This window comes from Mastigoproctus giganteus, chromosome 12, assembly GCF_048544385.1.
Source record: "Mastigoproctus giganteus isolate SK-2022 chromosome 12, ASM4854438v1, whole genome shotgun sequence".
NCBI lineage: Eukaryota > Metazoa > Arthropoda > Arachnida > Uropygi > Thelyphonidae > Mastigoproctus > Mastigoproctus giganteus.
In genome coordinates this window covers 69,386,647-69,403,543 of record NC_143586.1, presented here as the reverse complement: position 1 = coordinate 69,403,543, position 16,897 = coordinate 69,386,647, and the positions used below count along the sequence as shown (strand labels likewise).

The window sequence follows — 16,897 nt, the reverse complement described above, 5'->3', positions numbered from 1 at the left end:
ATCTCTACTGGCAAGATTTCTGTATATCAGTGACAAGATTCAATTCCAGGCTTTTTCCAAACACAATATAAGAGGAGGGTTATTATAACCACTGTGTTATCCACTTGGGTTAGGAAAGAATATACTTTGAATAGATTTCAATTAGGTTAGGAAGAATTATTAGAAAGGATTGGCAAATGGAGTGGGTAAAAAGATTTTTTCTTGCTGATGTTGTAAAAGATTGCTTCTTTAAATCTTTTTCCAGTACTAATTCTAATGACAAAAACCCAATGGGCTGTCCAGTAAGCCTGTCTGCAATACCCAAAGAGCTCCTTATCTGATTGCATAATTATCCCCCAGATCTTTTTCATTCTTCACTATGCTAAGCATGGTACCCCATGGTATGTGGCATCATGTGATACCATGCTTAGTGTACCACACTGTATGCTAATCTGGGATTACTGCTACCCATGTTCAGCACCCTACCTTTCTCAATGTTAAACTTCCATTGCCACTTCTTAGCCCATCTGTCTAAATTTTCTAGATCTTGCTGCAGTAGAACATCCTAATTACTCTGATTAATCACCCTGCAACCTTGGACATTAAGCCTAAATACCTTCATCAATATCATTGATAAATATAGAAAACAACACGGGGTGCAGCATTAATCCCTGGGGATGCCACTAATAACATTTGTCCAAGATGAGCAGTACCCAATGATAATAGCTCTCTGTCTTTTCCCACTCAACCATCTCTTTATCCACAGCAACAACTTTCCCCAAATGCAACACTGCACCAATTTGTACAACAGTCATTTAGGTTCAACAATATCAAATGCACACAGGAAGATATACTGCAAAGAATCAAATTCAGTTCACAAACTTTCAATATCATTAATCCTTTCAGCATACTGCTTCAGAAATCTGAGAACTTCTTCTGCAAATAGAGGTGAAAATGATTCTCACACTGTTTCTATTGGAACATGCAGCACCCTGGAATGCAAGGTGTCAGGGATTTCAAGCCCTGCTGTGGGTCATCATGGAAAAAGTAAATACATAGGTTATGTTAGGTTAACTTAGAGTAAGAACATGTGCATGTATATTTGCATGTACACTAATGCTAGGAGCATTGTAACTAAATTTGATGAATTTTACATACTGATTAAGTAATCAAGTGCAGACATTGTAGGGATTGCAAATATGCAATGCAGAATATGAAGACAGGGTGTGCAATGTATACAGGAAGGACAGACAGGACAGGAGGGATGGAAAGGTTATGCTCTTAGTTAAGAAGCACATTAAATCTAAGTGCATCCAGTCAACATTGGTGATCAGTGCAATGTTGAGTCAGCTCAGAAAAACAAACTGAGAGTAGGAGTATGTTTATAGGCCTAATGACTGTGCTGAGTATACCAAATAGCTATACAGAAAATAAAGTGGGGTTGTAAATCAGAATGTCTTATAAAGGGGTATTTTAACTTTCCAGATGATAATGATGACTGGAATTTGTGGTTGGTCACTTACACACTAGCAAGGCTTTTTTTAGATTTATTGAATGACTGTTTTCTACAGCAGCATGTTAGAGAGACAACAAGAGGAAGCAATACTCTTGATCTGGGTTGAAGAAATTATATTTCAGATAATGAAAATATTTTAATTATGCTTACTATATCAACTTTCATTTCATCTTGTTTATTTTAGGTATTACCCAAAATTTATAAGACAGATCAAGTAACAATGTTACAGATGATAAACAATTTATGAAGATACAGTAGAATTCCAATTATGCAAGTTTTTTTTTTTTTCCCCACTTTTATTTTTTCCTTCCTTTAATTTTAATAATAGAAATAGGCACATTAAATATTTCACTATAAGAAACAAAACTGTACATGAATATAATAAAATCATAATTCCCTTATACAAAGAAGAGTAAATTTCATCCATATCAATTCTGTAAAATATCAACTACACTGATATGATATACAATAAACTTCAAATAAAAAAAAATAAATATCACAAATTTACAACTGAATAAATTACTGGAAATAACAATTTACATAATAATCAATAACAGTTGATAGCTAAGTCTAGAGCAGAGCCTCGAGCTACGGAAGTCGTATAAAGTCACTATGTACGTGTTGGGCATAACTACTCTCTGTATATAGCTCTGAGAAAACTAAGTTTGCTATTTAGTGTTTCGATCTCAAGTTGCGAAGGCACTTTGCCACAAGTTGCCTTGGTATTGCACTACTCTAAATAAAAGGTACTGCTCCAATGGAGAGTATATTGCTTTTTACTTAAAGTGTATGCCATTACCCATGGCTGAGTTTTGATCCTGATTGGTGTCGTCTCATCAGTGGGCACTGAGAAGATTTGAGCAATCCAGTGACGAGATATATCCACAATATGTGAGATTCGAGATGAGACATTTTAATAAAAAAACAATTAGCATTAGTAGAGGCATATGATGCAAGAAAGCAGCTTATTCAGCATCAGCCAAAAAAAAAAAAAAAAAACACACCACTCCCATTTCACCCCTCCGTTCGCTCGAGATACCTGTCCAGTTGAGCCTTAAATTTGTTTAGGCTATCAACTTCAACAACAAGTGATGGAAGTCGGTTCCACCAACCAACCACCCGCTGGCCAAAGGCAAATTTCCGCACATCTATCCGACATCCGTCCTTCCTCAATTTGAATTCATGCCCTCTGAGCTGATTATTCTGAGCAAGATGAGGAATCCCATTTGCATTGAGCATGCTCAAACCATTCAAAGCCTTATACACCTCTATCAGATCACCTCTCCGGCGCCTAGTCTCCAGACTCTGTAATTTGCAAAACTTAAGCCTTTCTTCGTAAGAGCAACCCTTTGTTCCATTCACTAATCTTGTTGCCCTTCTCTGTACCCGTTCCAGCAGCTCTACATCCTTCTTGAAATGAGGCCTCCAGACCTGTATACAGTACTCCAGATGTGGCCTAACCATTGCCTTATACAAGGGAATAATCACCTCCTTATCCCTGCTAGAAAAATTCCTGTATATCGTTGACAAGACACCATGAGCTACTCTTGCAGCTCGTCTGCACTGCTCAGAGAACTTCATATCTGCCTGCACAATTACCCCCAGGTCCTTTTCATTCTCCACCACTGTCAGTGTAGTACCGCAGAGTTGATACGTTGCTCTGGGGTTACTGTTTCCCATATGTAGTACTTTACATTTGTCAATGTTAAACTTCATTTGCCACCTCTCAGCCCATCTGTTCAACCTTTCCAGATCCTGTTGCAGCAGCATAGCGTCAGTGGTGTCCTTAACAACCCTGCCAACCTTTGTATCATCTGCAAACTTGGACATTAGACTTGATATCCCATCATCAATATCATTCATAAACACCGAAAACAACAACGGACCCAACACTGAACCCTGAGGAACTCCACTAATAACATTAGTCCACGTTGAGCAGTGTCCATTGATTACCACTCTCTGTCTTCTGCCACTCAACCATCCCCTTATCCATAGCAGCAATTTGCCTCCAATGGCACACTGCTCCAATTTGTGCAGCAGTCTTCCATGTGCAACAGTATCAAAAGCCTCTCAAATATATAATATCAAAGTTATTCCCTGCATCCAGTTCTTTTGTGACTACATCGTAGTATCCAATCAAATTGGTCAGGCAAGACCTGCCCTTAACAAAACCATGCTGCGTCTGAGCTATAACTGAATTCTTGTCTAGATGATCCTGCAGTGCTTCTTTAACCAGTGCCTCCATTAATTTACCTGGAACAGAAGTTAAACTAACAGGTCTATAATTACCTGTGTCAGCCTTTGATCCTCCTTTGTGAATTGGGGTTACATTTGCACATCTCTAGTCTATGGGTACCTCCCCTGAGTCCAAAGAAGCTCTCATAATTATGGCTAAGGGTTTGCTTACTTCCTTTGCTGCCTCCTTTAATATAACTGGATAGATCCCATCCACCCCAGGTGCCTTTTTTATCTGCCTTTGATGTTTTGAGCAATACCTCAAATTCATCAAATTTATTTACCAAACTCCTAGCATTGGTGTACATGCAGATATACATGCACCTGTTTCTATTCTTGGCTACTCTAACACAACCCATGTGTTTACTTGTACCGCAATGACTCCCAGCAGTCTCTGAAATATCCTCAACAATCTCTCCTCCACTTTCCTCTCAGTTATTACAAAATCATCCAGCTCACTGCCAATGTTTACTTTACCTACATCACTCTCCTTCCTGAATAACTCCGCATGCGTGAATGTAGATGCAAAATACTCGTTTAGATTGTTAGCCACCTGAGCAGGATCCTCAACTGTTGAACCATCAATATCCAGTGGACCAATCTTTTCTTTGCATCCTTTGCCAAGGATTTTTCATAGTCTGCCTTTGCCTGCCTAATCTCCTTTGTGACTTGGTTACAGACCAACTTATATCTATCATAGGCTTCCATGTCACCCATTAATTTGTATGTCCATGCATTTTTCTTCTCTGCCACATGTCTCATTAGTTCATCTGACAACCATTTAGGCCTAAACCTTGAACAATATTTCTTAGTTGGTACGTAAAGCCTGGTAGCCTCCAAGATTAGTTCCTTGAATGCTTCCTATTTTGAGTTTGCTGTTGGTAACATCATCAGTTGGTCCCACTGTATAGAATTTAAATACTGTCTCAGACCATCACAGTCGCCTTTACGAAAACAAAAACCCTTCCCTTTACCTCTGATGGTAGTTACCTCCTTCAGTAAATCCCACTTCAACACACTGTGATCACTGCCACCTAGTGGTTCATTTATCTGCAGATTCTTAATGCATGAAGAATCACTACTGATAATCAGATCAAGAGTATTGCTCCCTCTTGTTGCCTCACGAACATGCTGATGTAGAAAACAATCATCCAATAAATCCACAAAAGCTTTGCTAGTGTGCGAGTGACCAACCCACAAATTCCAGTCAATATCTGGGCAATTAAAATCCCCCATTATAAGACTCTCTGATTTACTGGCCCACTCTATTTCCCTGTACAATATCTTATTATACTCATCAGAGTCATTAGGCCTATAGCACACTCCTACTCTCAATTTTGATTTCACTATGCTTATGTCACACCAAACTGACTCGACACTGCCCTGTCCATCGATGTCGACTGGCTTCACTTCCTTGGATTTTATGTGTTTCTTAACTAATAGCATAACCCCTCCTCCACTCCTGTCCTGTCTATCCTTTCTATACACATTGTATTCCCCAAATTCCAGTTCCGCATTCCTTATATCTGTGTGACACCACGTCTCTGATATCCCAACAATATCTGCCTTTGATGTTTTGAGCAATACCTCAAATTCATCAAATTTATTTACCAAACTCCTAGCATTGGTGTACATGCAGATATACATGCACCTGTTTCTATTCTTGGCTACTCTAACACAACCCTTGTGTTTACTTGTACCGCAATAACTCCCAGCAGTCTCTGAAATATCCTGCATCTTGTTTTTCAGGCTTCTGCTCATTTCAATAGAAGCAGTGCAAGAATCACTTCCGACCCACCTAACTCTGCCTCGACAGCATCAGCAAAAATTCTTGCACCCATTCTATTTAAGTGTATCCCATCCCTGTAGAAGCAATCTCTCCTGTTAACAAGTACAGTCCAGGCTGAAAAAAATTCTACCCCTTGAGCCTTGCACAATCCCTCCAGGGCCGAATTGATCGACAAGGCTCTCATCATATACTCCCTCCTATCGTGTCTGGGCAGAATTGCAGACACTTTCTAATTCAACCCTAATTCACGGCTTTTTTTCAAGAGTGACCTGTACTTGCTAAGTAATTCCGCCGGTCTCCTACTCTTAATATCATTAGTGCCAACGTGTACAACTATATCACCTTTTGTGCCCTTAAAAGATGATATCCGCTCTACAACGTCATCAACCTTTGCCCCTGGCAGACATACCCTGGTCCTATTCCACCTATCCTTTTTGCAAAGCATGTTCCCCGCTTCCCTGACAATACAGTCACCAACAACTACTAGTTCCTGTGGGACCAGCGCATTCTGCCTAGGGGGCTGCCTCTGTGTTGCCTGATGACCAAGTGCAAGCTCTGGCGTTGATGTAGGCGGCTGAGAGCTTGATGGGCCCCTCAATTTATTTCCTTCGAGGTCATCTACCCTGTCCTTCAAGCTCTCGATATACTTCTTCACTGGAGCAGTGTCTTTTATTTAGAGTAGTGCAATGTTAAGGTAAAGTTGCAAAGTGCCTCCACAATTTGAGATCAATGTACAAAGTAGCAAATCCAGTTTGCTTATAACTGTATACAAAACGAGGCTATGCCTGACATGTACAACAGCTTTATATAGCTTTCACAACTTGAGGCTTTTGCCCTAGACCTATGTCTGCTTTACTCATAAAACCATCTCATAACTCAAATATTGTGGTTATATCTCATCTGGTTTGCTCAGGTCTTCACAATGCCTACCTACCTGCCCACCGATAAGACTCCACTCAGAGTCAAAACCCCAGTCTGGGTAGTGGTACACGCTTCAAATAAAAAGCAGTATACTTCTCCAGTAGAAGAGTGCTTTTTATTAAGAGTAGTGCAAAATCAAAGCAACTTGGGCCAAAGTTCGACCACAATTTGAGATTATGATTATTATTATTTTTTATTATTATTATTAGCTATATGGTGCAAGGAAGCCTGAGGCTTATGCTGCACCAGCCAAAAAAAAAAAAAATGTTCCTGAGTTACCCTGTGTGTGTGTGTGTGTGTGTGTGTGTGTGTGTGTGTGTGTGTGTGTGTGTGTGTGTGTGTGTGTGTGTGTGTGTGAGAGAGAGAGAGAGAGAGAGAGAGAGAGAGAGAGAGAGAGAGAGAGAGAGAGAGAGACACACAAAAGGGAATCACCAAGAAAGAGAAAAATGATGATATCCAGCTCAAGACCCTGGGTGTGCCAAGCCCATACTCACCAGATGTGAGCCCTTGGGGTCTTTGCACTAAGTAACAAACCCAGTTTGCTCACAGATATGTACAAAAATAGGATATGCCAAACATGTACAACAACTTTAATAGTCAATTTTTTGATATTTTATTATTTTTTTTCAGCAAAATTTCTATGCATTGCATTGGCACAGTTGGTGTTACATAGAAGTGACATGAACACTTAGACTGCTTCACTTTTTTCACAGACACATCAAATGTCTTAGTTTTTTAAATACTTTGTTCTTTAAATATTTATGCATAGTATGTCAGTTGAACTTTCCATAAACAGAGATTTTAAAACTTTGTACCTTAATGAGCTCTGTAATATATACTTCATTTTAGCAGCAATACATGAAACAAAACACAAAGTATAAGGCAAAAGCTAATGTACATATGAACTATACATCATTTTCATAATGATTCAGGTTAACAATATTTTGGCAGATGCAGAAATACTTTCATCATTTAAATACCAATCTGAATCTGACAGAAATTAAACATGCAGAGGGAACATTATGATGAATACACTAATAGAAACCAGGCTGTCTTTTCCATTAGGCAATTTGAGCAATGCATGTAGGACCTAAAAAGTTTTTAAAACCAATGAAAAAACAGGGACTCAAAAAAATTACTTCCAACAGAATTCAGAGATTTCATTCCAACAATAAAAATGTACATATTAATTTTTAAATCTAGATTTCTAAGATATATTCTTTCTTCAGCTCATTTTATTAGTGAAATCATCAAAGTAAAAATTATCATCACCAAAGTTCATATTGTGAATAAGTTAGTGCTAGAATAAGTATTTTGGAAATAACTTCAAAATTAAAGTTCCAGGAACACCTTCGAATTCCTGTAATTTGAATTAAAAACAAGGAATCTCTGATTTCAGGACCTATTGGGGATCTTAGCAAAAAAAAAAAGCAAATACAACCTCAGGGCTCAACATCTGGTGAGTATGGGCTTGGCACACCCATGGTCCTGAGCGGGATATCATCATTCTTCTCTTTCTTGGTGATTCCTTTCTACTTCTCTTACTCTCTCTCTCTCTCTCTCTCTCTTAAGGTAACTCGGAAATTTTTTTTTGGTCGGTGCAGCATAAGCCTCAGGCTTCCTTGCACCATATGGCTAATAATAACACGGACAGTATTAGGCTTACAAAAAACAAAAACAGTGACATGTATACTTGTATGTACGCTAATGCTAGGAAAATAGTGGATGAATTTGATGCTTTGATTAAATCATCAAATGCAGGGATATCAGAGACAGGGTGTACTCAGATATAACGGATTCAGCATTTGAATATGGGAAGTACAATAAGTTCAAGAGGACAGAGGTTATGATCCAAGTTAAGAAGCACATAAAATCGAAAGCAGTACATCCAGTGCACATGGGTGCCCAGTGCAATGTTGAGTCAGTTTGGTGTGACATAAGCACTAGGAAAACAAAAATGAGAATAGGAGTGTGTTATAGGCATAATAAGCAACTGCAGACAAAGAGAGCAGACCAGTAAATCAGAATGTCTTATAATGTGGGACTTTTATATTTCCAGATGCTGACAGAACTCTCCTGATACAGGCATAAATTCAAATTGAGAAAGAATGGTTGCAGAACAGATGTACAGAAGTTTGCCTTCAGCCAATGGATGGGTGATTGCTGGAACAAGCTTCCATCCATTGATGTGGAAGTGGATAGTTTGAATAAAATATAAAAAAAAAACTAGACAAATGATTGCAGGGGCAACTAAAGTTGAAATGTTTTTTTTTTTTTGGGTTTATACTATACGTTTCGTTTCATACATCATTTGCCACTAGTAATACTAAATCTTTTTAAAAGGCCAAATATCAAATTTTATGAAAATTCACTGGGAGTCCATCAATAACATGCAGACAGAGAGACAGACCCATGGCAAAGACTAGGCACACACACATGCATTTACAGTATATGTGTGAATATACCTAAAAACAGTAAGGTGGTCCAATGTCAACCCTTGTGGAACTCCACTAATCACATTAGTTTATAAAGAGCAGCAGACATTTACAACCACCCTTAACCCCTACCATTTAAAAATCCCTGTATACATAGTAGTAACTTCCCTCTAATGCCACATTGCTCCAATTCATACAACAATTCTATATGTGGTACAGTATCAAGGACCTTACTGAAATCTAAATAGACAATGTTAAAATTATTATTTGTATCCAGTTTCTTTGTGACAACCTCATAATAGTTAATCATATTTGTAAGGTTTAACAAACCCATGCTATAAATGTCTTCACTTCTGTCAAGTTGAACTTGCATAACTTCTTTATATAATGATTCCATTATTTTCCCCTGTACAGAGGTTAACCTGACATGTCTACAGTGACCCATTTCACCCTTAGAACCACGTTTGTGATTAGTGGATCCACATGAATCTCCATACTGACAGTATGGAGATTCATGAAGTTTCTGTTTTTTTTTTTTTTTTTCTTTTATGTGAACCCCAAACACGAGAGGTATTAGAACCTATAGTACTTAGTACCGTGCTTGGGTTGGAGATTGAGAAGACGAAAGAAGATATTTGTTGACATTGGACTTGAACTTCTATAGATTGTAATTTTCAGGAAATACGTATGAAGGAAGGTTGTTCCAGAAAACGGCAGTTGAATGTATAAATGAGGAAGATGAAAAGTTGATTCTGTGGGTTTGAAGTTGGACAGTAAATGGATGTTGGCTGGTGGTGGCACGTGTTCGGACTGTTTTGAAAGAGAGAGCGGGAATTATAGAAGCTAATTCAGAAGAACAGTGCCCATGGAAGTATCTGTAAAAGAGGCATGCAGCAGAAACAGTGCGTCTATGAGACAGCGAGTGGAGAGACTCTGTTAGAGATGAATAATTAATTAACCTAACTGCCCTCTTCTGAATGGAATCAAGAAGCCTGAGAGAGGTTTTGGGGGCACCACCCCAGATGTGGGAACAATATTCCATGGCAGGGCGGATTTGCGATTTATACAGAGTGAGCAGCTGTTTGGAAGAAAAGTAACGCCGAGAGCAAAAGAGAAAACCAAGTTTTTTAGATGCAGAGGAAGCAATATTGGTAATGTGCTTGTGCCAAGAGAGATTAGAAGTCAGGGTAATCCCCAAAAGAGATATATCATCTTGCCTAGAAATTGGAGTGTCACTAAAGATAAGCATAGGAGCAGAAGAATCCTTTTTGCGAGATATAAGACAAGACTGAGTTTTAGAAGGGTTGAAATCAACTAAGTTGTCTTTGCCCCACTGGAGAATTACCTGAAGATCGGCATTTAAGGAATTGGCAGCAGATTTTCGAGAAGTTGAAGCTGATTGAGCAGGACAAGGTTTCTCAAAATGGAAAGTTGAATGCAATGTGCTATCATCGGCAAAACTATGGATAGGATTTCCAGTCAATGGAAGAAGGTCATTGATATACAAGAGGAAAAGAGTGGGGGAAAGAACTGAACCTTGGGGAACACCGGGATTGGTGGAGAAGTTAGAAGACAGAGAGCCATCAACCATCACCCTCAGTGAGCAATCAGAGAGAAAACTGGATAACCAATTACTAAAAACAGTTGGCAAACCATAAGATGGAAGCTTGTTTAGAAGACCTTTATGCCAAACACGATCAAAAGCCTTTGAGATGTCAAGAGCAACTACTTGTGTTTCACCGAACCTTTCCATTGAATTAGTCCATAAATGGGTAACATAAGCCAGAATATCACCAGTGGATCGACACCGACGGAATCCGTACTGGTGATCGTTGATCAGACGGAAGGTTTCTAGGTAGTTTAACAGTTGGCGGTTAATTGATTTCTCCATTACTTTAGAAAGAGTAGAAGTAATTGCAATGATACGATAATTGGATGGGAGGGATTTGTCACCCTTTTTAGGAACTGGCTGGATATGAGCAAATTTCCAAGCAGAAGGAAAAACACCTTTAGAATAAGAAAGTGAAAAAAGGCGGCAAAGAATAGGAGTAAGTTCAGGAGCACAGGTTTTGAGAACAAGTGGAGAAATACCATCAAGACCTGGAGCTTTCTTAGCATCGAGATTCATCAAAATCCTTCTGATATCCTTTTGACGGAAGACCACAAGAGGCATTGAATGGAGTGTGTTGGGAATGGTGGGAGGTGTTTTACCAAGATCATTAATACATGAGCTGGAAGAAAAATGGGATGCTAGCAGGTCAGCTTTATCCTTGGCTGAAGTGACAACAGAACCAACTGGTTTGGACAGAGGTGGGAGCAGAGATGGGCAAAAGTTCCGGCCAATAGCTTTGGCAAGAGACCAGAATGTTCGGCTACCATTAGGGCAAGAAGCAAGTTTTCTACTCTTAGCCTGTTCAAACTCTAGTTTGGACTGATTAATAACTGCTTTACAATTGTTGCGAGCTTTGGTGTAAGCAGAAAATGAAACTGAAGAATTAGAAACAAGCCAATTACGATATGCAACATTCTTTTCTTGGACAGCCTTAGCACATTTATTGGAAAACCAAGGTTTAGATAAAGGACGAGATTTTAAAGTGGAGTGTGGGATAAAGGATTCCATTCCTGCAAGAATAATTTCACTGACACGATCTGAGCAAACGTTGACATCAGAACTTTTGAAACAGTAATCCGACCAAGGAAAAGAAGCAAAGAAATCTCGCAGGTCATTCCATTTTGCATTCTTGTAATGCCAAACAACACAAGTTTGGGAATAGCCATGAGATAAAGGTTCCATTGGAGAAGAGACAATCACCAAGTTGTGATCTGAAGTGCCTAAAGGAGCTCTCACTTCGACCGTGTACTTAGAAGGGTTGTTTGTGAGAAAAAGATCAAGCGTATTGGCTGTATGATTAGGATTGTCCGGTATTCTTGTAGGTAAATGAACAATCTGTGCTAGGTCATTAGTAATTGCAAAAGCCTCAGTATCTCGACCTGCTGGGTCGGTGTGACTAGAAAACGGAAGCCAGCTGGGGTTGTGAACATTAAAATCACCAAAGAAAATTACCTCACTGTTAGGAGAGTTGGACTGGAGAAAGTCAAGTTGCAACGAGAGGAAGTCAAAGAGCTCCAGGTGATTAGTCGAGTTGGGAGTACGGTAGAGACAACAAATGAATTTGACACAATGAGGTAGAGAGATTTTAAGCCAGAGAAGATCAAAGAGAGGAGATTCCAAATTGCCAAGTCTCTGACAGGGAATATCAGAACGGACATATGCACAAGTACCACCTTTGAGGCGAAAGGAATCATACAGCGAATAATTTGGGCATCTGAGATGAGCAGTAATTGAATCAACCGATAACTGAGATTCTTCAGAAAAAGTACATGAGGTTTGGCAGACTGCAAGTGGAAATGGACATCGTTGAGATTAGAACTGAGACCACGTATATTTGTGAAATGAATTAGGAAGTCCTTGGGAGGTTTAGATCTTTTCGCAGATAAGCTTGCTCTATTAGTTTGACAATTAGTTGAAGAAACCAAGTAGCAAAAGTCCTCCAGAGTGGATAATCCGCAGGCTCCAATGATTGGATGCGTTGCAGATGGTATGAACTCATTTGGTTTGTTGACAGTATCCTCCATACAGTGGATTGGGAAATACCCAATCATTGGCCTATCGCTCGAGTACTCATACTCGGATTGCCTTCTGCAAGACGTAGGACATTCTCCTCATTGTCTGGCGTCCTCGTCGTTCGCTCTCGATTCATGGTACCTCTCATGAAACAACCAGTCTCACGTAACCTTCTGTGCACACGTGTGAAAATCGTATGATGAGCAGCAGGCCTGTGCGGGAAATGTTCCTGGTACAAGCACAGAGCGGCGCGCCTGTTACAGTCCACAGCTCCATATGCAAGGTGCATGTCAGCCAGTTAAATGTTTGAATACTCGTCCATCCTACTGCCTTGGGAACCGGTTCGCAAATGCTGACTTCCAGCGGGATTGCTGTTCACACGACCTCCCGTTCAATGTCCTCTACCGCATGACGAAGGCATTTCGGACCCTGCAATGCTATGTGATTCCGATTCGTCTTTGTGCCCCCTACACCTCCTGCAAGTTTGTTGCACTGGTAGTGAATCACCCCGTATATCCCCGTGGTATAAATTCATAACAAATTATGTAATTACAATCATAAAATAATTCTAGCATAATTTTACCTATATGCCTGTTAATCTGAATGTTTTAGCCCCTTCTAAGATGTGGGAGACTTCTATTGATTATTATTTATTTATTTGTTTGGTTTTTTTTTTTGTATTTTTTGCCTGCAAGGTGAGATTACATCATGTTTTACATTCTGTCACTGCTGCTGATTTTAGACATCCTGGATCACAATAAGAAATCTAAACCAGTTCTTGTGAATGTTTAATTGTTGTTGTTTCAATCTGATCTGCTATTAAAAACTTGGGAACAAAGTTGCATAATCTTTTCATATTTAGAATATCAGATATGATGGATTGACAATTATCATGTGATATTCTAACTTATGGCTGTGTCCTAATTTCTTATTTAACAGTTTGCCCAAATAATGCCTCTAATATGGAATACAATTCGTTGTTTATTGCTGTACAAGATTTCCCCACGTCATCCTCAATGATATTGCATCCAACTTTGAAATACACTATTTAAACTGCCTAATAAAACTGTTAATAAAACTTTGCGTTGCATTTTTAGTCTCTGAAGCCAATTTCCTCACCAAAAGTGATTTTTGTTGAAGAACTTGGCTCCTTTCATTTTTGTTAATGAACATTCTAAAACAATGCTTTGCAATTAGCATAGTTAACAGATAAAAATAAATCTTCATGTAACACCTTGAAACACTACTTGCTATAAAAAATTCTAGATATGCTAGGATAAAATAAAAGTATTTATTTGATTCTGTATATTTAACAAGTTCAGTCCTAGAACTTTTCAATCCTACTATGTGTGTACAAAAATTCAGAAATCTTTAAAATATACTAGTAAAGAAGCACTAATCTAAAGGATTAATTAACAAAATATATTAAATGTTCATGAAAGCTACAAAATTTCAATTTCTTTAAGCTTTTGTGGGCTTCACAACTTAACCTAAATAATATATTTTTATTGAAATTAGAAAAATCAAAAATGAAAAATGTAATTTTTTTAAACTATAAAAAATTAAATATAAATTATCTTACCTTTGGCTGTTTACGGCTGATTTTATTAGAATAAGAAGTACAAATTGATTGTCACGGTGGTGCACAAAGCAGATAAAGGATAAATGCACAGAGAAAGAAAAGAAAATAACATAAAAGCAGTTTAAAATATGTAAGTAAAATTTAAATTGCCAAAGGTCTAATACAACACTCCAAACTGTTCTGGAGTTTTCTTTTCTAAAAGGCTGTCACTAGCCAAGCAAATGCCAATCAGTCAGTTTAATGTGCAGTCTGATTAGTTAATATCTTGACTGTCAGTTCTGTTATGTAAACAGCTGTTGTGATTATGTCAATCCCCCACCATAATGACAACTGAAGAATGCATTCCAAAACTATACTACATCACAAATTGTTTATAATCGGGTTAAGGAAATCTTTAAAAATATTTCACACAGATCAAATTTGATTAAACTTTTTTCAATTTTGCAGTGTAAGTGATCATTTCAGGGCACTCCAACACAAAGTCATCCTAACATTATATGATTTTTGAAGGTTATGTTAAGAAAATTTGTCCCATTATTATGATGTGGGAAGGAAATATAAACTTCATTAATTAAACCCAAGAAGGATATGTGGAGTACTACTAAGTAAGAAATATTTAAAATAAGACAAATAATTTTATTGGTATGCAAAGGATATTTCATACAACTAGACTCCAAACAACCCAAATAATTAAATAAAATTGACTACGTTTTGGATTTCATTATAGAAATCTGCCTTCAGGTGTAAGTTTCTCGATTTGGGTCGATTATAAAAGTTCTAAAACTTAACCACAACAGACAAAACGTAATTTGGTCCCCCATCATCAAGTTTAAGAACTACTACATATGAATGACAGGTTTCAATATAGAAACCCATTTTAGGCCTAAGTTCTTGGGCTTAGGAGAACTATAAAAGTTCTAAATCTTGACCATGGGTGACCAAACTTACAGTGTGGTTTCCCAATGTCAAGTTTTAGTACTATTTCCAAAACCATGAAGGTTTCATTACTTAAAACAAAATGTAATCAATTTTATTTAGTTTTTGGGATTGTGTGGAGTCTAACTATACCAAATGTCCTTTGCATACCAAAAAACTAATTTAAATATTTCATATGGAAAAATGTTTTAAACAAACTTCATTTCTAAATTTGCAGTACAGTGACCATTTTGATAACATATTTGGCAACTCAAGTAACCAAACCTATGCTTACATAATATTTTCAAGGTTGAGTTAGGGTGGATAATAATTTGTGAGCAGAAAACATAAAATTTGTTTTTAAATAAGCAGTTTAGAGAGTACTGGAGAGAACAAGATTCCTGACACAAATTTATATGCACAATCAAAGTTTCAACTAATGATACTGTCAGTCAAACTGATTGTTTGGCAGTTGCTTGGCTAATGTTTTGGGGGAAAAAAATGACTGTCAGACAGTTCTAAATGTCACATACTAGACCTTTGCTTTTAAATCTCATTAAATCAAATAAAATATACAATAACACAAGGGAAAAAAATATATTCTAAATTAGCAAAACTCCTTATTTTTATATAAAGGACATGGTATATTCCTTTCACCAGGGAAATTCTAAAAAATTTTGTGTGCTGCAAATTCTAAAGTAGAGAATATCGCAACTAAACGCTGTGCACTTCTTCCCATATTCGCAAAGTTAGAATTTCTGCGATAAAAGGAATACCTTGTATTAGTAAAAACAAACTTTCAAATGATTTATTCTACTATGATAATTAAAACTGATAGACGTATAACAATATTTAGCAATAAATCTTAAAAACAAACAAAATAACACATAATGAAAGTAAGCTAATGTGTTTTAATAAAGTAACACAAAGAATTGGAACTAATTTAATTAGAACAGACTCCTCCACAATGAATATTTATATCATGTGATTTGTATATTTTATGAAATACAGGAGTCTATAAATTATTCACCTGATTATGAAGCTCCGTTAAAATTTTAATGTAATAGATATTGTAAAATAGTTTAGTGCACTTAATAAATCAATTCAAAGAATTTCTTATCACACCACAGCACTTTAGTAAACCTCCACATGGGTACCTTTGGTAGCAAGCAGAATGTTAAGACAGTAGCCAATTTCATTCAAAGTGTTTTAAAGCATTTTTTGATAAATGGAAGTCCCTACATGTTCAATCTGGTATTTTAACTCTATGACGTTGTAACTTTTTTTTACATACACCTTGTCTTTTATATAGCTTCCATAAAAAGAAATCCATAGGTGTGATATCCAAAGAATAAAGAGGCCATGGAATGGGACCATCCCAGCTAATCCATCAGGAAATTTTTTTTTTGAGAAAATCATGCACATGCAAGCTTCAGAGTGGTAGTGCCCCATCTTGCTGTAGAACACATGTGGCTACATATTGTCCAGCTGAGATGCAGCATACAATTTGAGCATATCTAGGTAATTTGCAGAGTTCAGAGTGTTTTTATGGAAGAAAAAATGGCCCAATCACTTCGCTGAAAGACAGTGTGCACCAAGTGTTTACCTTTGAACCATCACACTCATGTTCAAAAACTCATTTGAGATTTTCAGATTCTCATATGCTACAACTATGTTTGTTGACTTTACCAGACAGGTGGAATATCTTTTCATTTGAGGAAAATAACATTTACAAAGAGTAATCTTTGATTATATGGCTGAGAATGTGAACAGCAATTTCCTCTCATTGTGGTTAATCAAAGTTTAATTTCCTTGACAATTTGCACTTTAGCATCAGTAGAAGCATATGATGCAAGAAAGCAATTTCCCATTTTACTTATCCATTCTCTCCAAAAGTTTG

General features: G+C 37.5%; 1 protein-coding gene across 1 annotated transcript in view; it reads right to left on the bottom strand.

Annotated features, from left to right (window-relative positions):
• Positions 1-16,897, bottom strand: part of Khc-73 (Kinesin heavy chain 73) — a 959,680-nt gene that overhangs the window by 708,043 nt on the left and 234,740 nt on the right. The window contains exon 4 of the mRNA XM_090386270.1: positions 14,083-14,098. Within this exon, the coding sequence (XP_090242396.1) occupies positions 14,083-14,098 (16 nt within the window). The remainder of the gene's footprint in view (positions 1-14,082; positions 14,099-16,897) is intronic.